This window comes from Pongo abelii, chromosome 21 (assembly GCF_028885655.2).
Source record: "Pongo abelii isolate AG06213 chromosome 21, NHGRI_mPonAbe1-v2.0_pri, whole genome shotgun sequence".
In the NCBI taxonomy this organism is placed as follows: domain Eukaryota; kingdom Metazoa; phylum Chordata; class Mammalia; order Primates; family Hominidae; genus Pongo; species Pongo abelii.
In genome coordinates, this window is record NC_072006.2 from 31,591,516 (window position 1) to 31,612,387 (window position 20,872).

Sequence of the window (20,872 nt, forward strand, 5' to 3'; positions counted from 1 at the left end):
TTACTCAAAATGACCAAGCGGGATTTATTCCAGGTATGTGAGGCTAGTTCAACATTTGAAAATCAATTAAGATAATCAATTACATCAACAGGCTAACGATGTAAAATCGCATTATCATACCAATAAATGCAGAAAAAGCATGTGGCAAAGTCCAACCACCATTTACAATAAAAACTCTCAACAAACTAGGAAATAAGAGAACTTCACAAGTTGATAAAGAACATTTACAAAAATCATACTTAATGGTGAGAAACTGGAAGCTTTCCCACTAAGGTCAGGAACAAGGCAATAATGTCCTAACAACTCATTTTCAATATTGTACCAAAAGTCCTAGCTAATGTAGAAAATCGGAAAGAATCAACAAAAACAAACGAACAAAAACTCTTGGAACAAATAAGCATTACAGCAAGGTTGCAAGACACAACATTAATATACAAAAGTCAGTTGCTAGGCTGGAAGAAGTGGTTCATGCCTGTAATTCCTGCACTTTGAGAGGTCAAGGCAGGCGGATCTATTGAGTCCAGGAGTTTGAGATCAGCCTTGGCAACATCCCTATAGGAAGACCTTATCTCTATTAAAAAAAGAAAAACTCAGCCGGGCGTGGTGACTCACACCTGTAATCCCAGCACTTTGGGAGGCTGAGGTGGGTGGATCACAGGGTCAAGAGATTGAGACCATCCTGGCCAACATGGTGAAACCCCGTCTCTACTAAAAATACAAAAATTAGCTGGGCATGGTGGTGCACGCCTGTAGTACCAGCTACTCGGGAGGCTGACGCAGAAGAATCGCTTGGACCCAGGAGGTGGAGGTTGCAGTGAGTCAAGATGGTGCCACTGCACTCCAGCCTGGGCAACAGAGCGTGACTCCGTCTCAAAAAAAAGAAAAAAAAAAATGGTGCCCAGGCACGATGGCTCACGCCTGTAATCCCAGCACTTTGGGAGGCCAAGGTGGGCGGATCACTTGAGGTCAGGATTTTGAGACCAGACTGGCCAACATAGTGAAACCTCGTCTCTACTAAAAATACAGAAATTTAGCTGGGCGTGGTGGTGCACTTCTGTAATCTCAGCTACCTGGGAAGCTGAGGTGGGGGGATCACTTGAGCCCAGAAGGCAGAGGTTGCAGTGAGACAAGACTGCGCCACTGCACTCCAGCTTGGGCAACAGAGTGAGACTCTGTCTCAAAAAAGAAAAAAAAAAAGTCAATTGCTTTCACTTATACAAGCAATCAGCAAGTGCAATTTTTTTTTTTTTGTTTTGAGACAGAGTTTCACTCTGTTGCCCAGGCTGGAGTACAGTGGCGCGATCTCGGCTCACTGCAAGCTCCGCCTCCCGGGTTCACGCCATTCTCCTGCCTCAGCCTCCCGAGTAGCTGGGACTACAGGCGCTCACCACCACGCCCGGCTGATTTTTTTTGTATTTTTAGTAGACACGGAGTTTCATTGTGTTAGCCAGGATGGTCTCAATCTCCTGACCTTGTGATCTGCCCGCCTCAGCCTCCCAAAGTGCTGGGATTACAGGAGTGAGCCACTGTGCCCAGCTTTTTTTTTTTTTTTTTTTTTTTTGAGACAGAGTTTTACTCTGTCACCTAGGCTGAAGTGCAGTGGCATGATCTCAGCTCACTGGACCTCCACCTCCCAGGTTCAAATGATTCTCCTGCCTCAGCCTCCCAAGTAACTGGGATTACAGGCGTGTACCACCACTCCCGGCTAATTTTTGTATTTTTAGTAGAGACACGGTTTCTGCCATGTTGGCCAGGCTGGTCTCGGATTACTGACCTCAGATGATCCACCCACCTTGGCCTCCCAAAGTGCTGGGATTATAGGCATGAGCCACTGTGCCCAGCCAAGTGCAATCTGATATTAAAACCACATTACCCACTTTGGAAGACCAAGGTGGGAGGATTGCTTGAGCTCAGGAGTTGAAGGCCAGCCTGGACAACATAGCAAGACCCTGTCTCTACTAAATATTTAAAATTTAGCTGGGTGTGGTGATGCATGCCTGTGGTGGGAAGATCACTTAGCCAGGGAGGTCCAGGCTGCAGTGAGCCGTGATCACATTACTGTACTGTAGCCTGGGTGACAAGAGTGAAGACCTTGTCTCCAAAAAAAAAAAAAAAAAAAAAAAAAAAATACACACACACACACACACATATATATATATAGATATACATATGAAGAAAAAAGTTGAAGACTGACACTGCCTGACTTCAAGACTTACTATAAAGTTACAGTAATCAAGAGAGTGGGCCAGGTGCAGTGGCTCACGCCTGTAATCCCAGCACTTCGGGAGGCCAAGACGGGCAGATCACGAGGTCAAGAGATCAAGACCATCCTGGCTAATACGGTGAAACCCCGTCTCTGCTAGAAATACAAAAACAAAATTAGCCAGGTGTGGTGGCGGACGCCTTTAGTCCCAGCTGCTCAGGAGCCTGAGGCGGGAGAATGGCGTAAAGCTGGGAGGCAGAGCTTGCAGTGAGCCAAGATTGCGCCACTGCACTCCAGCCTGGGTGACAGAGTGAGACTCTGTCTCAAAAAAAAAAAAAAAAAACTTGAAAAAAGATAGTGTGGTGGCCAGGCACTAAGGCGGGCAAATCACCAGAGGTCAGGAGTTTGAGACCAGCCTGGCCAACACGGTGAAATCCCATCTCTAATAAAAATAGAAAAATTAGCCAGGCATGGTGGTGCATGCCTATAGTCCCAGCTACTAGGGAGGCTAAGGTGGGAGGGTGGCTTGAACCTGGAAGGTGGAGGTCACAGTGAGCCGAGATTGCACCATTGCACTCCAGGCTGGGTAAGAGTGAGACTCCATCTCAAAAAAAAATAAATAGTGTAGTATTGGCAAAAGAATAGACAAACAGATTAATGGAACAGAATAAAGAACCCAGGAGAGACCCACATTAATACAGTCAACTGGTCTCTGACAAAGGAGTAAAAGCAATACAGTGGAACAAAGATAGAAAGACTGTCTTTTCAAGAGATTATGTTGGAACAACTGAACATCCACATGCAAAAACATGAATCTACACATAGACCTTACAACCTTCACAAAAATTAACTCAAAATGGATCATAGACCTAAATGTAAAACGCAAAACTGTAAAACTTCTAGTAGATAACAGAGGAGAAAATCTAGATGATATTGGATTGGTGATGACTTTTTAAATACAACAGTAAAGGCAGGATCCATTTAAAAAATTGACAAACGGCTGGGCATGATGGCTCACGCCTGTAATCCCAGCACTTTGGGAGGCCGAGGCAGGTGGATCACCTGAGGTCGGGAGTTCGAGACCAGCCTAACCAACATGGAGAAACCCCGTCTCTACTGAAAATACAAAATTAGCCAGGGGTGGTGGCACATGCCTGTAATCCCAGCTACTGAGGAGGCTGAGGCAGGGGAATTGCTTGAACCCAGGAGGCAAGGTTGTGGTGAGCTGAGATTGCACCATTGCACTCCAACCTGGGCAACAAGAGAGAAACTCCGTCTCAAAAAAAAAAAAAAAAAAAAAAAATTGACAAGCTTCATTAATTTTTTTTTTTTTTTTTTTGGAAACAAGGTCTTGCTCTGTCACCCAGGCTGGAGTGCAGTGGCACAGTCACAGCTCAGTGCAGCCTTGACCTTGTGGGCTTAAGCAATCCTTTGACCTCAGCCTCCCAAGTAGCTGGGACCACAGGTGTGCACCACACTCAGCCAATTGTTGTATTTTTTTGTAGAGATGAAGTCTCTATGTTGTACAGGCTGGTTTTGAACTCCTGGGCTCAAGCAATCCTCCTGCCTTGGCCATCCAAAGTGCTGGGATTACAGGCCTCATGAGCCATCTCGCCCGACCCACTTCATTAAATTATATGAAACTGGACTTCATTAAAATTAAAAAGCTCTGCTTTGTGAAAGACACTGTCAAGAGAATGAGAAGACAAGCCACAGACTGGGAGAAAATATTTGCAAAAGGTACATCTGATAAAGAGCTGTTATCCAAAATACCCAAAGAATTCTTAAAACTCAACAAAAAGAAATCACCCAAAAAAGTTGCCTGTTTTAAAATGGGCAAAAGACTTGAACAGACACCTCACTAAAGATTTACAGATGGCAAGTAAGCACAGGAAAGATATTCTACATCATATGTTATTAGGGAACTGCAAATTAAAATAAGATTTCACTACATACCTATTACAATGGCCAAAAGCCAGCTGGGCACAGAGGCTCACGCCTGTAATCCCAGCACTTTGGGAGGCTGAAGCAGGTAGATCACTTCAGGTCAAGAGTTTGAGACCAGCCTGGCCAATGTGGTGAAACCCTGTCTCTTCTAAAATTACAAAAATCAGCCAGGCACGGTGGCGCGTGCCTGTAGTCCCAGCTATTCGGGAGGCTGAGGCATAAGAATCATTTGAACCCAGGAGGTGGAGGTTGCAGTGAGTGGAGATTGTGCTACTGCATTCCAGGCTGGATGACAGAGCGAGACTCCGTCTCAGAAAAAAAAAAAAAAATTCAGCCAGGCATGGTGGCACACGCCTGTAATCCCAGCTACTCGGGAAGCTGAAGCAGGAGAATCGCTTGAACCCGGGCAGTCACGGTTAGAGTAAGGCAAGATAGTGCCACTGCACTCCAGCCTGGATGACAAAGGACACTCCGTCTCAGGAAAAAAAAAGAATAGGCCAAAGCCAAAACAGTGACAAAACCAAATGTTTCAGAGGATGTGGAGCAACAGAAACCTCATTAACTGCCAACAGGAATGTAAAATGGTACAGCCACTTTTGAAGACAGTTTGGCAGTTTCTTACAAAATGAAACATACTCTTACCACAGGATCCAGGACTCATATTCTTTGGTATTTATGAGTACTTATACTCCCAAAGGAGTTGAAAACTTATGTTTGCACAAAAACCTGTACACAAATGTTTGTAGCAGCTGTATTCATAATTGCCAAAACTTGGAAGCAACCAAGATGTCCTTCAGTAGGTGAACAGATAATGCACATCCACATAATGGAATACTATTCAGCAGTACTTCTAAAATGAGCTGTCAAGCTCATGAGTCTGCCATGAAAAGACTTGGAGGAACCTTAAATGTACCTTACTAAGTGAAAGAAGCCAATCTGAAAAGGCTACATATACGGTATGAATCCAACTACACAACATTCTGGAAAAGGCAAAACTATGGAAGCAGTAAAAGGATCAATGGTTGCTAGGGGTTGAGAGGAGGGAAGGATGAATAGGTGCAGCAGAGGACTGTTAGGGCAGTGAAACTCTTCTGTATGATACTATAATGGTAGATGCATATCACTGAAAATACATCCAAACCTATAGAATGTACCACCCCAAGAGTGAACCCTAATGTAAACTATGGACTCTGGTGATAGTGACGTGTCAATGAAGGTCCATCAGTTGTAACAAATGACCACTCTGGTGCCCAGTGTTGGTGATAAGGGAGGCTGTGCATGTGTGGGAACAAGGAGTAAATGAGAACTCTCTGTACCCTCTGCTCAGTTTTACTGTGAACCTAAAATTGCACTAAACAAATAAAGTATATTTAAGAAAACGGTCACGGCCACTTCAATTGCAGTAATAAACATACAGAGACTGGGTTAATGGGTCACAGAGTATTGAATCTGACAAACACGGTTAACTGCATTACAATAAAATATAGGAATAATTGTTCAAAAGAAAAGATTGAGGCCAGGCGTGGTGGCTCACACCTGTAATCTCAGCACTTTGGGAGGCCAACATGGGTGGATCACCTGAGGTCAGGAGTTCGAGACCAGCCTGGCCAACACGGTGAAACCCTGTCTCTACTAAAGATACAAAAATTAGCCAGGCATGGTGGCACACGCTTGTAAACCCAGCTACTTGGGAGGCTGAGGCGGGAGAATTGCTTGAACCCAGGAGACGGAGGTTGCAGTAAGCCAAGATTGCACTACTGCACTCCAGCCTGAGCAACAGAGTGAGACTCCATCTCAAAAAAAAAAAAAAGAAAAAGAAAACATTGAGCCCTGGGGGGATGCTGGACAGTGCGCAGCACCACAGGGCTACAAAAAAACACCCTGCCCTAAAGGAGACATGATGATCCAATCCCATCCCAGGGCTTACCACCCTCCCAATCAGTGACCCACATACATGCAGGCCAGTTCCTGTCTTAAAACCTGTGACTTCATGCGGGTTGTGGTGGCTCACGCCTATAATCCCAGTACTTTGAGAGGCCACGGTGGGCGGATCACGAGGTCAGGAGATGTAGACCATCCTGGCTAACACGGTGAAACCCGTCTCTATTAAAAATAGAAGAACTTAACTGGGCGTGGTGGCAGGCACCTGCAGTCCCAGCTACTCGGGAGGCTGAGGCAGAATGGCGTGAATCTAAGAGGTGCAGCTTGCAGTGAGCCGAGATTGTGCCACTGCACTCCAGCCTGGGCAACAGAGAAAGACTCCGCCTAAAAAAAAAAAACAAAAAACAAAACCTGTGACTTCTTCCTCCCTCCAGGTAAGCTCTCTTCTCTGGGCTCTACTGCCCTCCTGTCATCACCTGTTGTCCCAGGAGTGTTTGTGGAGGTACACTGGTAACACTACAGCTGCTCAAAGTCTCTAGTTCTCTTGAGAAGCTGAGGGATATGTGGTTTGGCCGGGGTTCCTGGGGCAGGGAGAAGAAAGGGAAGAGGCTTGGAGATGGAGGCAAGTTTGCTTCCACAGCCGCTTCACTTTTAGTTCTAAATCCTGGCTCCTTCACTCGGCCTTCCACACTGAAGTGCCCCTTCTTCCTTTGGGTGTTTAAAGCACTTGTGAGCAGCAATTCAGGGATGTTCAAACCATTGCTGCTTTGCAGTCATCTGCAGTCACCTGGCCTTAGCTCTGTCTCTCCTGGAACTTTGGGGACATTCTGTATCCTGCATTGCATCCAGCAGAGCATCAGGCCCAAGGGAGGCTCGATAAATATATGGTGAGCATAAATTGTGGTGGAAACCTAGCCCAAGAGGCTGGGGCAGAAGTGTGAAGTGTGAGAAGGGTGCTGGGCAAGCTCATCTGGTTAAGAAAACCCTGGTCCAGCTGGACAGGAACTGGAGCTCAGCAGCCCCAGGGTGTGGTCTCAGTCTCTACTATTCTCTTGTGCATCAGTTTGCCCCACCTCATGGGAACCAGGCCACCAGCCATGCCTAACCTCAACTTCCCACAGCTCCCAGGGGAGCAGGGTCTCAACCTCTTCCTTAAGTTCCATTTGAAAAAAAGGCAGAAAGAATTCGGATCAGTAAGCTTGAGCCTTTCCATAGAGGACAAAACGCCCTGTTCCCTGAGAACACAGCCAATCCACCAGGACCGCCAGCCTGGTGTGAAGGGTGGGCCAGGAGAATAGAACGTACAGGGAAGGGGTGTCCCTACTAGACAGACGCCTGTGGGACATTTCCACTGGTGGGACTTGGCCACACACACAGAGTAACATCGCTTTAAGTCTTCACGGTCAAGGTGGTTTGTGGCACCATAAAATGGAAAAGGTGGCCTCATCCCAATTATGTTGACAGTGGTGGTAGAAGGCCTGGCATGGCTGGTGGCCTTGGCCACGGACTTGGAAGGGCTAATCATCAGTGCTGCCTCCAAAGTGGGTGTAGGTGGGTCCGTCCTGGACGCTAAAGGGCAACTGACGGATGGCAAGCATGAGAGCTGAGCACCTAGGGGGCTCATTCTGCCAAGAAAGCCTCACCTTCCTTGGTAACAGGAAGATCATGAAAATCAATGTAAACTGAAGTGGTTTGTTTTTTTTTTTCCCCAACTGAGTAAGTTTAAACCTTCACTAGAAGCCGCTGATTGAAGACCTCCTAACCACTGGCTTTTGGTACCCTACCCATATCCCTTTGGGACTCAACATTGTGCAGGCAGGCCCAGCGTCACATTGCCTGAAAGCTTTTTCTCAGGGGCAGAAAGAACCAGGGAATGTATGCACCCTGGGATCAACCTGTAACCACTGACTAAAGGCAGTAGGCAAACACCCACAGCCGCCACCTCTCAGGTGAGGTAATTCAGAGGCAACTGCTGTGTGCAGCCCCCCAGAGGCACTCAGCTCCCTACCACAGTCCTAATAGGCTTGACAAGCATTCACGAGGACTGTGTCCCCTTCCTGCTTCCTGGGATCACCACCCGCCCCACATAAAACACTCGCACCGATTCACAGCCCAGGCACTGCTTCTCAGATGGCTCTGCCACAGCCACCTGCCACCTGTGATATATACTTTGGTGGAGAAAGTGTGTGCCACCATCCAAAGGAGGCCTCTAGGGAGACAGGGGTGAGGTGGGGATGAGATGGAGGCATCCCAAGAAGCCTCCTAGGGGGATCCTTGACCACGAAGGCTCAGACACCCAGCTTGGGGGCCATCCAGAGAGGCACTCACTCATAGGAGCAGGATGCATGCATCAAACTCACAGAAAGAGGGTAAAATCACACAGCCAGTGCTTTTAATTCAAAATGAAAAATACTTCATCCAGGCTAGACTGCTCGCATTCACCTGACAGCGCCTTCTCTCCCTGCAGATGAGGGAAGCCTGTGATTATTTTATCTCAGGCCTGCCTGGTGGGCATGGGCTTGGCACAAAAGGAGCTGCAGAATCCTGCTGCTGATTGGCAGATGCATTTCTGAACTCTGTGGGGGCTGGACACTGAGCAGGACCTTGCTGACAATACTGCCTAAGTGGGCACAAAGCCAGGGGCTGGGGCCTGCCAGCATGCAGGCACAGCTCCTCCACCCTCAGAGGAGTCTGAGACCCCTTTTGTGTTTCAGTGACTGTGGGATTTTTTTTTTTTTTTTGAGACGGAGTCTCACTCTGTTGCCCAGGCTGGAGTGAAGTGGCACACTCTTGGCTCACTGCAAACTCTGACTCCCAGGTTCAAGTGATTCCCGTGCCTCAGCCTCCTGAGCAGCTGGGATTACAGGCAGGCGCCATACACCCGGCTAATTTTTGTATTTTTAGTAGAGACAGGGGTTTCACTATGTTGGCCAGGCTGGTCTCGAACTCCCAACCTGAGGTGATCCAATCACCTCGGCCTCCCAAAGTGCTGGGATTACAGGCGTGAGCCACTGCGCCTGGCCTTGACTGTGGGTTTGGAAGGAGAAGAGTGGGCTGAGCTCCAGGCAGCTCCTCACCCTAGCACTAGCGGCTGGCAGGGATGGAGGAAGGTGGGGTCAAGGACAAGAGTGGCTGCTGCACCGCAGTGGTCTAAGTTACACAGCAGCTCTAGGCTCAGGATGTTCTGTGGTTCCACTAACCCGAAGATAGGCAGGACCTCCTCCACCCTCTGCCCAGCCCCCTTTCTGCAGGCTTGTGTCGCCCACTTGTGCCGGTATAGCAACACATTAGAGCTGGGAGCAGGCTGGGCAGGAGGTAGATGCCAAGCTTCATCTGGCTGTGTGTCTACCCTCTGCCTGCCCTCGGAAGCACCATCCCAACAAGGAATCAGCGGGGCCAAGCAGCACTGAATTCCTTCTCCAGGCCTTGGACAAACTGGTCGTTGAGGAAAAGCAGCTGACCATGTGGCAGGAAGCGGGTGAGGATGCCCTCAATGCGGTCAGCCCGCAGCAGGAGGTTGGTGCCGGGCGCCAGCAGCCGGAGGTGGTCAAGGAGGAGGCGTGCCAGCAGCCGGAGCGTGCCCTCAGCCAGTAGCAAGTTCTCGTGGGCATCCAGCACCAGGGCAAAGCCTAATGAGAGCACGCCCAGCCACACCACCGTCCGTGGCTCCTGGAAAGGGTTCTCTGCTGCCAGGCGGAAAGCCCCACGTGGGGCCTCGTGCAGCGGCACTTGCTCATCTGAGGACTGCGGCTGCAGGTCCATGGGGGGCCGGCCGGATGCCTGCTGCTGCAGCCGGCACATTGACTCCACCTGCCTGGGGAGAGTGGGCAGGCAAGTCAGGCTGGTGGGCTCACACACCAACTCTGTCATCCTCATGGTCAACCCTGGTGCTGGGAGCTACCATCATCCCCATATCTCAAGTGAGAAAACTGAGGCCTAGAGAGACTAAGTGATCTGCCCAGGGCCACAGAATCAGGAAGTGTGAGCCTCCAGGTCCTGAACCACTTTATTCTATGTGGCCAAGAGGGCAGGTTTTCAACTCAGCTCCTTGGGCTGAAAAAGGGCACCAGAGGAAGAAGATCCTGCCCTCACCTGCTTCATTCACAGAGGCCTTCTCCACGTAAAGGAAAGGGAAGCAGCTTGGCCGGGCGCGGTGGCTCAAGCCTGTAATCCCAGCACTTTGAGAGGCCGAGGCGGGCGGATCACTAGGTCAGGAGATCGAGACCATCCTGGCTAACACAGTGAAACCCCGTCTCTACTAAAAATATTTAAAAAAATTAGCCAGGCGTGATGGCGGGCGCCTGTAGTCCCAGCTACTCGGGAGGCTGAGGCAGGAAAATGGCATGAACCCAGGAGGCGGAGGTTGCAGTGAGCTGAGATTGCGCCACTGCACTCCAGCCTGGGCGACAGAGCCAGACTCCATCTCAAAAAAAGGAAAGGGATCAGGCAGAAAATAAACGCCATCGCCCAACATGGGCCATCCAATCTCCACCCTATCCTGCAACCCTCTCCAAGTATGAAAGAAAGACCTTCCATTGGACCAACAAGGCTTCTTAGAAGCTCCCTTTGATCTTTCCTGAATCATCTTCCAGTCTGAGCCACGCACAGGCTGGTTTTAAAGGCATGTATTTGGTTTTCTGAGCTACAGGGAGGGGAAGGAGAATGAGAAGAACAAGGGAAAGGCAGGAGTTGGCAGAAGGTTGCCCCAGAGTGGTGCTACCCCACCCAGAATGCGGAGGTCCAGGAGGCTCCAGCACCTACCAGTTCTGGCTGGGTCTGAGAGGGGAAGAGCGAAGGCTAGCCACCCTAGTCTGGAACACTATATTCCAAACTGTGATCTGGATCCCTGGCTTTCTGGAGTCCTCATGTACCACACCCTCTCTCTTCCTTAGAGATGCATAAAGTCTACAGGCACACTAAAGGCCCTGTTAAGTACTGCACTGAAAAGCATGTTTAATCTGTACTGTCTGCCTGCCTACTCTCAAATCTTAGTTCTGCTACCTTCTAGCTATGTAACCTTGGACAGGTTAAATTCCTCAAACACTCTGTACCTCAGTTTACTCATCTGTAAGGTGGAGATAATAACTATACCTACCTCAAAAGACTATTATGAGGGTTAAATGAGTTAATGTATATAAGATGTTCAGATTATAAATGCTTAGCACTTACAGGCTGAACAAATGCTAATTATACTAATAATGATAACAGAATTATTATTTATTTAACCCTTTTCACATAACACTTATGAAAAGCTGTGGAAGACTCTGGGAAATGCTACTCTAAAACTTCCTCTCTGCTTCTTAGTCCTCCGATTTCTCTGCGTCCCCACTCCCTGAAAATACCTACTACAATCAGGTACGTGTTCAATGAAGGCCTGGGGCTGGGCTGTGTGGTTACCTGGCCACAGCTAAAATCTGTTCCTTCCGGAGAAGCCTGTCCCTCTCGGCACCATGCGGCCGTGGGTCATCAGGTGACTTCTCAGCACCGAAGACGCAGGAGTAGAGCACTCGGCAAAGGCCCGTGTCCTCAGTATTTGGGGCCCTCAAGGTGTGCATGAGGAAGGCGTGGACCATGGCTCCAGGGTGGGTGCTACAGGGAAGCCAGAGACATTGGTAAGGTGAGAGTGAACCTCAGCAGGAGAGGAAACCACAGGAAGGGGCTGACCTGGCAGTGTCTGGGAATGTATCCAGAGGCCGGTGAGGCTGAGCACTTTGAATAACAGCATCTGAACAATATCACATAACAGAGTCCAGTGATAAAAAACCTCAGACATACATAAGCAGAATAGGCATAAACTAAAAAAAAAGAAGAAAAAGAAAAACAAACCAAAAAAAAAAAATCTCAGACAACCCTAAACCTAGTTCTACAAAACAACAGGAATCTTCAAAAGCGTCAAAGTCATAAGGTCATGGAAAACCTGAGGAGCTGCTCCAGACTGAAGGAGACTGAAGAGACCAGATAGCTGAATGCAACGTGTACTCCCGGATTGGGTCCTGGATCAAGAAAAGGGTAATTTGGGCCAGGTGTGGTGACTCACACCTGTAATCCCAGCACCTTGGGAGGTCTAGGTGGGCGGATCACTTGAGGTCAGGAGTTCGAGACCAGCCTGCCAACATGGTGAAACCCCATCTCTACTAAAAATAAATTAGCCGGGCATGGTGGCGCATGGTTGTAACCCCAGCTACTTGAGAGGCTGAAGCCAGAGAATCGCTTGAACCCGGGAGGAGAGGCTGCAGTGAGCCGAGATCGCACCACTGCACTTCAGCCTGGGCGACAGAGGGAGACTCTGTCTCAAAAAAAAAAAAAAAAAAGAAAGAAAGAAAAAGAAAAGGATAATTTCCATAAAGGGTATTATTAGGACACTAATAAAAACTTTAAAAACATTTAAATATGGACTATGGGTCAGAAAAAGTCTTGACCAATGTTACCCGATTTTGAAGACAGGAGCTTGTCCTTGTTTTTAGAAAATAAACACGGATGTGCCTCTAAATACAGAGGTAACAGGATTTCATATCTGCAACTAACTCACATGGTCCAGGGAAGAAAAAAGGCAGAGAGAAAAACAGAGGAAATAATAAGGTAAATGGGGTAAAAGAGGTTACAACTCGTGAATCTCATCAAAGTGCATACAGGAGTTACTTGAAACTGTTTCAAAATAAAAACTAAATAATAGTAATGGTTATCTGGCTGGCTCAGTGGCCGGCCCGGGGTTTGAAAGACGGCGGGTACACAGTCAGTGGGTATCTGTAGCTAAGGCTAAATAGACCGTCAGTAAACTGGTCAAACAGCAGGTTCGCAAAGGCATTTCGAGAACCGGAGCCCAGCACCCAAGCGCTGACCTCCGCAACCCTCCAGCCGCAAGCAGAACTCGTCATCACTCCGCGCCGCCGCGTCCCCCCTCTACTAGAGAAATGGTAGCGGTCAAGACAGCTTACGTCACTGCCTCCTTAACCCTGAGGCGCAATGCACTTCGGGGGTTGTAGTTTCTTATTCCGGTCAGCCAGGCCTAAATGGGGCACTCCGCCCTGAATGTGTTGCCCCTGCAGCTCCGGTCTGCTGTCGTCGAGGCGTCGCCTCAGCCTTCCGTCCGGGCCCACGGACTGCCAACAAACGCTCCCCTCGGTGGCAGGAGAGCAATGGCGACTGCGCGGCCCGTGGGCGCCTGCGCGCGTCGATCGCGGGCGCGCACGCCAGCTGACGCCGTCGGGTTGGGCGGAGCGCTCACGTCCAGCGTGGTTCTGCGGCAGCGAGTTGCGGGCGGTGTCTCCCGATGCCTGGCTCCTCGGCGTGGGCTGGCCTCGCAGTCAAAACCCTCCGGCTCCGAGCTGCTGGCAGGGACCATGCTGGTCACTCTCGTTGCGGGCTCGAAGCGTCCCCCGCTCGTTGCTCTAGATCAGCCGAGCCCCAGGCTGCCGACCCCGGCGGCCGCGAGGGGGCGCCGCGGCTCGGAGCGCGGAGTCTGCGGAAAAGGCCGGGGCCTAGTTGTCCCCGGAGGGCGGGGCGCGTCGCCTGCGGCCTTAGGAGGCTCGGGGGCGGGCGGCGGGTGGACCTAGGCCGGGCCGCGCAGCTACGGGCTGCGGGCTGAGTTCTTATCTAGCCAACATGCGTGAGAATTACTGGGGCTCCAGTTCAAATGTACATTCCTGGGCTATACCCCCGGAAATTATGACTTTGGAGGGAAATGTGTGTATTTAGGCACATGGGTATTTTGCGCGGATTTTAAATACAAATATGTGTATTTTGCGCAGATTCTGAATTTGTGGGTTCCTGCAGCGGATTAATGCTGGCACTCGGTTCGGCGCAGAACGATTCGAACGCTGCTTCCGAACTCTCAGTGTGTCCCTGGCAGATCTGTCAATTTCATTGGGCCCCAGTAAAACCTTGTAGAGGTCACCCAGGGCAAACGCTTAGTAGGGCTGACCAGCAAGCCCTGTTCTTGACTGGAGGTCATCAGAACAACAGGGAAGAGGTTTATACCTTAAACCTGAAAGGGGCACTCTAGCACTAACCTCTAGAGCCTTACAATGGGGTAAAAGCCCCAACTTGGAGGCTTGGCCCATTGGTGTTTGGGGGCCCCACAAGGCTTGCCTGGGCCTCACTGCCTGACTTGCATGTTCCTCCAGCCACCACCACCACTACCACCCCCACCGCGACCATGAAGGTGCACCTCCTTTACCTCTTGGCATGTGAATGGCTTCAGCCTTGTCCCCCAGATGTGCCTCGGAGCCTCCCCCACTGAGTGTTCCCCCAGCCTAGAATTCCCTTTCCTGGCCCTTTTTTTTTTTTTTTTTTTTTTTTTTTTTGCAGCCTCCCTGCCCCCTCCCACCAGCAATGCTCCTTCCTCAGCCCCCAAAGTAGCTGGGACTACAGGCAGGCAACACATCCAGCTAATTTAATTTTTTTTTTTGTAGAGATAGGGTCTCACTGTATTGCCCAGGCTGGTCTCGAATTCTGGGCTCAAGTGATCCTCCTGCTTCTCCCCTACAAAGTGCTAGGATTACAGGCGTGAGTCTCCACGCCTGGCTTTTCCTGTCCTTTTAATTGCCCTTGTAGATATATACTCAGACCAAATGGGAGGAAGCCTTCCTGCTCAGGCTGCCTGTTGGCATTCAACTGCGGCCTTTGCACCCCTGTGAAGGTCTCACCAATAGTGCTGATGGCTTCCATCTTCACTCCCCAGGGCCATGCACAACGCAGGACTGGAGCCGGCTTGAACATACTCTTTGGTGACAAGAAAGGAGAACAGGGCAGGGTGGCCCAGGCAGGGATCCTAGAGCCAGCACCCCCTGAGAAAGTGCACTCTGGGCCCCTTAAGCCATAGGACCCAGGGTAGGTTAGGAGGTGGCTGAAGGGAAGCTGCAGGTGGCCAGGGCCTGGCCAAAGCATGTGACAACACATAAATGTGTGTGCAGGTGTTGCGGGAAGCCCAGAGACTGTGGGGCCTCAGCTGCGAGGCTGGGGAGTGATGTTGGCACCCCTCCTGTTGCCCAGTCCCTATCACTCTCAGCCAGGGCTCGTGTCTGCCAGCTGATTACAGCAGAGAGCTAGCAAGGAGAGGGGTCTGGTTGCTGGGGGCCACCTGGCATCTGGAACACAGTTTCCCAGCCTCTGTCCACTCCTCAGGCAGTGAGTCAACACCAAGTTTCTGACCACTAGAGGGCTGGCCTCATGTGAGGTATGTGGAGGAGACAGCTGTGAGAGGCTGTCTTGAGCTACTACTCCCAGAGGACAATGGGAGACCCAGATGGAGGTGATAGCATGGAGGGCTTCCTCAGCCTGGTGGGAGTGGGGGTTTTGCTTGATGGTTTTGCTGGAGGCTGCTTGTGGGTGTGCCCTGGGAGATCCCTTTTCCTTGGCCACTGGGCTCTCCTGGGTCCAACCCATGCTTCTGAGAGTCTGTTCTGGGTACATTGGGAATGTCTATGCCTGCTAGCTCAGACATCATCTAAAACAGCAAGCCCAGCAGTGGCTACTCATGCTGACCTCACTGCTCCATGACCCAGCAGCAACCACTCTTGATGTGTACCTGAGTGAAATAAGGGCTGTTGTTCACCAAAAGAGACAAATAGAATATTCATAGTATCGTTACTCTTTTTTTTTTTTTTTTTTTTTTTTTTTGAGATGGAGTCTTGCTCTTGTCACCCAGGCTAGAGTGCAGTGGCACGATCTCGGCTCACTGCAACCTTTGCCTCCTGGATTCAAGCGATTCTCCTGCCTTAGGCTCCCAAGTAGCAGGGGTTACAGGCACCCGCCACCACGTCTGGCTAATTTTTGTATTTTCATTAGAGGCGGGGTTTCGCCATGTTGGCCAGGCTGGTCTCGAACTCCTGGCTTCATGATCTGCCCGCCTTGGCCTCCCAAAGTGCTGGGATTACAGGCGTGAGCCACCACCCCTGGCCAGTATCTTTACTCTTAATTGTCCCAAACTGGAAACTACCCAGATATCCATCAGTTATGGAATGATGGATAAATTGTGGTATACTCTTACAGTGGAATAGTATAGGGCAATGGAGAAGAACAACTACTGATACACAACATGAGTGACTCTCACAGACACAATGTTCAGTGAAAGAAGCCAGTCACAGAAGTGTACATGCCATGTGACTCCATTAACATAAAAGGTCCAAATCTAGGCAAGCTATGCTGCACTGTTACAAGTCAGAATGGTGGTTATCCTAGGGAGGCAATGACTGGAGAGGCACGGAGCTTTAGGAGACGGTCACATTCCAAGTCTTGATCTGGGTGGTGATTACATGGGTATATTCTCTTTGTAAGTATTAACCAAGCTGGACACTTAAGATATATGCACTTTTCTATATAATAAATTCAATTAAAACCTTAATAATGGCTGTGACAATTCCACTAAAACGATTTTACTTTGAAGTCTGCCTTTAAACTGGAAGATAAGAATGTGATAGCTGGGCACAGTGGCTCACACTTGTAATCCCAGCACTTTGGGAGGCCGAGGTGGGTGGATCACGAGGTCAGGAGATCGAGACCACAGTGAAACCCCGTCTCTACTAAAAATACAAAAAATTAGCCGGGCGTGGTGGCGGGCGCCTGTAGTCCCAGCTGCTCGGAGAGGCTGAGGCAGGAGAATGGCGTGAACCTGGGAGGCGGAGCTTGCAGTGAGCCGAGATCGCGCCACTGCCCTCCAGCCTGGGCGACAGAGCGAGACTCATCTAAAAAAAAAAAAAAAAAATTAAAAAAAAAGAATGTGATAGAATCCTTCCCCTGCCCCAAGGCTTGAATTCTGGCAGGGTTGAGGTTTTTAGCATGAGAAGAAATTTAGAGCATAGCCTTTCATTTAACAGATAACTAAGTGGGCTCAGAGATGCTCCCTGATGTGGCCAGTGTCTCACAGCACAGTGCCAAGTGGAAGGCCTCGGGGACATGAGCTTTACTCCCTGGAGCAGCCACCAAGGAAGTAAGAGAGGTTGGGGGAGGACTGTACGTAGAGGGAGGACTTGAACAAGATTGCAAAGGATGGAGATGGCCCAAAAGTGAGAACACACCATTCATTTGTGTGCTCATCCACTCATTCTGCTGGGAAAATCCTCTGGGTGCTTAGAGTTCCCATCAGGCTCTGTGCAGACAGGTGCAATGGCCAAGGCAGGTAGGAGTCAAGATGGCCAACAGATTCAGAAGTGGGGAGGACTCTGGAGGAGCAATCTGGCAAGACTGTGTGGAGGAGGGAGCATCTGAACTGGGCTTTCTGGAGAGGTAGGAGTTCAGTAGCTGCAGCTGGCTGGCAGGAAGGGCATTCTGGATATAAGGACTAGATCAGAGCAAATACAAAGGGTGAAAAGAAGCCAGCTTTCCCAGACTCAGGGTCCCCTGGCCCTCCTTTATTTAGAGGACATGGGTCCAATCAGAAATGTCTCTGCGTCCTCCCCAGCCAGTGGGGCACTGTAGGAGCCACCTGGATGAGGCCTCAGAAAAGTCATTGTTTCCCAAATAAGGGGGGCAGACTCAGTGCCATTCTCTGACTTTTTGCGGCCCCAGGGCCAAAAGCTGTGTGCTGAGAACAGTGAGGCAGGAAGGAGCCTCGGCCCCAGAGATGCTACAGAGTCTACTTGTTGAGTGAGGTGTACAGACATTTATGTGGTTAAACTGCTGAGTGGGGTTTCTGTTACATGCAACTTAATGCACTCCTAAGTGATGCAGCATGTGAAGTCGACGGGGTAGAGCCTGGCACCTAGTAGGCACTCAATACATCAATAAATGTTGACAACTATTAATCCAGCGGCAGACAGGGGAAGGTATCAGAGAGGACTTGATCAGCACCAGAAGAAACAGGTGGGGCAGCTCAGAGGTGAGGGGGGAACAGCAGGACATCCTGTGATTGCCAGACCTGCCCTGAAGACGAAACAGAAGAGTCTGAGTGTGTTGCAGCCATGTGTGTGAGGCTTTTTTTATTTTATTTTTTAGACAGTCTTGCTCTGTCACCCAAGCTGGAGTGCAATGGCATGATCTTGGCTCACTGCAACCTCTGCCTCCCCAGTTCAAGCAATTCTCCTGCCTTAGCCTCCTGAGTAGCTGGGATTACAGGCACCTGCCACCATGCCTAGCTAATTTTTATAATTTTAGTATAGATGGGGTTTCACCATGTTGGCCAGGCTGGTCTCGAACTCCTGACCTCAAGTGATCCACTCGCCTTGGCCCCCCAAATTGCTGGGATTACAGGCATGAGCCACTGTGCCCAGCCGTGTGTGAGGCTTTTACAGGGGTTAGCCCAGGGCTTGTGGCAGAGCTGGGCACCCAGTGGGTGCAGATGTGGGATTGTGTGTTTGTGTGTGCTAGAGAAAATGAAAAGGAAGAAAGGTAAAATAAAGCACTACAAAAAAAAAAAAAAAAACCTAGAGGAGCTTGAAGGCAACAGGTGGCTGGATTTGTGACCCAGCCCACCTACCTAGAGGGGCCACGTCTCCTTCGTTCTTTCCCTTCCCCTCCCTCTGACTGTGGGCAGAGGCACCCATTGCCACACACCCCAACCCTGCTTTTCTCAGTGGTCCTCCAAGTTGGGAGGTTCCCCACAGCCACTCCCTGCCCCCTCACATTGGCCCCTTTCCCACCTTCCCACCCGCCTGCCTTCCACTTTCTATTCACATAGGGTGGGGCCTGCCCCCACAATAGAGGCAGCCTGGTTTGCCTTTTTATTTGTTTGTTTTTTGAGGCAGGGTCTCCTTCTGACCTCTAGGCTGGAGTGCAATGGCGCAGTCTCGGCTCACTGCAACCTCAACTTCCTGGACTCAAGCAATCCTCCTGCCTCAGCCTCTTGAATAGCTGGGACTACAGTTGCACCCCACCACACCTGGCTAATTTGAAAAAAATTTTTGCGGGGCACGGTGGCTCATGCCTGTAATCCCAGCACTTTGGGAGGCTGAGGAGGGCGGATCACGAGGTCAGGAGATTGAAACCATGGTGAAACCCCATCTCTACTAAAAATACAAAAACTTAGCTGGGTGCGGTGGCGGGCACCTGTAGTCCCAGCTACTTGGGAGGCTGAGGCAAAAGAATGGCGTGAACCCATGAGGCGGAGCTTGCAGTAAGCCGAGATTGCGCCACTGCACCCCAGCCTGGGCGACAGAGTGAGACTCTGTCTCAAAAAAAAAAAAAAAAAAATTTATAGAGACAAGGTCTCACTATGTTGCCCAGGCTGGTCTCAAACTCCTGACCTCAAGTAATCCTCCAGCCTTGGCCTCCCAAAGTGCTGGGATTACAGGTGTGAGCCACCACGCCCAGCCAGGGCTTGCCTTTTGGAGCTCTGCTGGTGCCCAGCTGGAAACTCATTGATGTGATTTATTTATTTATTTATTTATTTATTTATTTATTTATTTATTTTTGCGATGGAGTCTTGTTATGTTGCCCAAGGTGGAGTGTAGTGGCTATTCACAAACATGATGATCACGATGATAGCGCCCTATGGCTTTGAACTCCTGGGCTCAAGCTATCCTCCTACCTCACTTTCTCTAGTACCTGGGACTATAGGCACTTACCACCATACCCAGCCACACTGATGATCTTTACAGAAACTGAGACTTCAGGCTAGACCAGCAAACACCTATTTCTGGATGTGGGGAGAGCAATTAGGTAGATTCTGCTAGCCCCAGGCAGTGGAATTTTTTTTTTTTTTTTTTTTTTTGAGACAGGGTCTTGCTCTGTCGCCCACGCTGGAGTGCAATGGCATGATTTTGGCTCACTGCAACCTCTGTTTCCTGGGCTTGAGCCAACTTTGCACCTCAGCCTTCAGAGTAGCTGGGGCCACAGGCACATGCCACTATGGCTGGCTAATTTTTGTATTTTTTGTAGAGACGGGGTTTCACCGTGTTGCTCAGGCTGGTCTCAAACTCCTGAGCTAAAGGGATCTGTCCGCCTTGGCCTCCCAAAGTGCTGGGATTATAGGCGTGAGCCACTGTGCCCAGCCACCGGTGGATTTTGTAATGCCTCTCTGATAAGAGTGTTTAGTCATTTCTCAAAGATCAAAGCAGGAAACTAAGAAGAAAAGGGAATATGCCTTTCTGCAAATCAAGGTGGGCTGAAATTAGGTGGATTATGGCTGCCTTAGAATAAAGGAGGCCAAAGTCGGGCAATGTCTGTCTCTTCCTTTCTTCTACCTCCCTGGACCCTCTCAGACACAGCAGCACTCTGTGTTGGGAGCCTCCCATTGGGCACTCAGACAGCTCTCCCATCTTCTATCTCCACCAAACCTCCATCGGCAGCTTCCTAACTGCTACCTGTACTGCTGCATAGGCTGCTGCTTCCTACACACCACAGCTGGGCTTTGCTTATTTTGTTACAGACAGGGTCTTGCTCTATTGCCCAGGCTGGAGCAAGCAAAGTGGTGCAATCCTAGCTCAGCAGCCTGAACTCCTGGGCTCCAGTGATCCTCCCACCTCAGCCTCCCAAGTAGCTGGGACTACAGGCACGTGCTACACCCAGCTAATTTTTAAATTATTTCTGTGTACAGACAGGGTGTTGCTTTGTTGCCCAGGCTGGTCGCCAACCCCTGGGCTCAAGCAATCCACCCGCTTTGGCCTCCCTGTTACCGGTGGGAGCTACTGTGACCTGCCAAGCTGGGCTTTTCTCCTGTGACCCATCACCCAATATCTTGTCCATGTGCAGAAAGAAAAGGAAACCTTCAGACTGGCTCCTTTAATTAAATGTTTTCAGGCATGTCCTTTTAACCTTTCTGATCTCCTGTCAATCCCTACATTGCCCCTAAGCAATAATGGCCATAGCAGCCTCTTGTATGGCACTTGCTATAGATGCCCTTGTTCCTTTTTTTTTTTTTTTTTTGAGACAGAGTCTCACTGTGTCACCCAGGCTGGATTGCAGTGG

At 49.8% G+C, this 20,872-nt stretch overlaps 1 protein-coding gene across 3 annotated transcripts; it reads right to left on the reverse strand.

Moving 5' to 3' along the window:
• On the reverse strand, positions 1-13,547 carry AP5S1 (adaptor related protein complex 5 subunit sigma 1). Of its 3 annotated transcripts, XM_054542053.2 has the most exons (4): positions 12,967-13,519; positions 11,429-11,620; positions 9,493-9,845; positions 1-6,415 (listed from the first exon to the last, which is right to left on the reverse strand). In XM_054542053.2, the coding sequence occupies exons 2-4, from the start codon at positions 11,602-11,604 to the stop codon at positions 6,342-6,344; spliced, it is 603 nt and encodes a 200-aa protein (XP_054398028.1). In that variant the 5' UTR covers positions 11,605-11,620; positions 12,967-13,519; the 3' UTR covers positions 1-6,341. The 3 variants fall into 3 exon arrangements, with proteins under 3 accessions (XP_054398028.1, XP_002830115.2, XP_002830114.2); XM_002830069.5 differs by lacking the exon at positions 1-6,415 and having other exon boundaries at positions 8,397-9,845; positions 12,967-13,547; XM_002830068.5 differs by lacking the exon at positions 1-6,415 and having other exon boundaries at positions 8,397-9,845; positions 12,871-13,492.
• Positions 13,548-20,872: the final 7,325 nt, after the last annotated feature.

Excerpts from the sequence above, each read along its gene's own strand:
- AP5S1 (XM_054542053.2), bottom strand. The coding sequence starts at position 11,604 with ATGGTCCACGCCTTCCTCATGCACACCTTGAGGGCCCCAAATACTGAG. Across the intron at positions 9,846-11,428 it reads CAGATTTTAGCTGTGGCCAG|GCAGGTGGAGTCAATGTGCC; the intron begins GTAACCACACAG and ends CACTCTCCCCAG. Across the intron at positions 6,416-9,492 it reads CACCCGCTTCCTGCCACATG|GCGGAGTCTTTCTCTGTTGC; the intron begins GTCAGCTGCTTT and ends TTTTTTTTTTAG.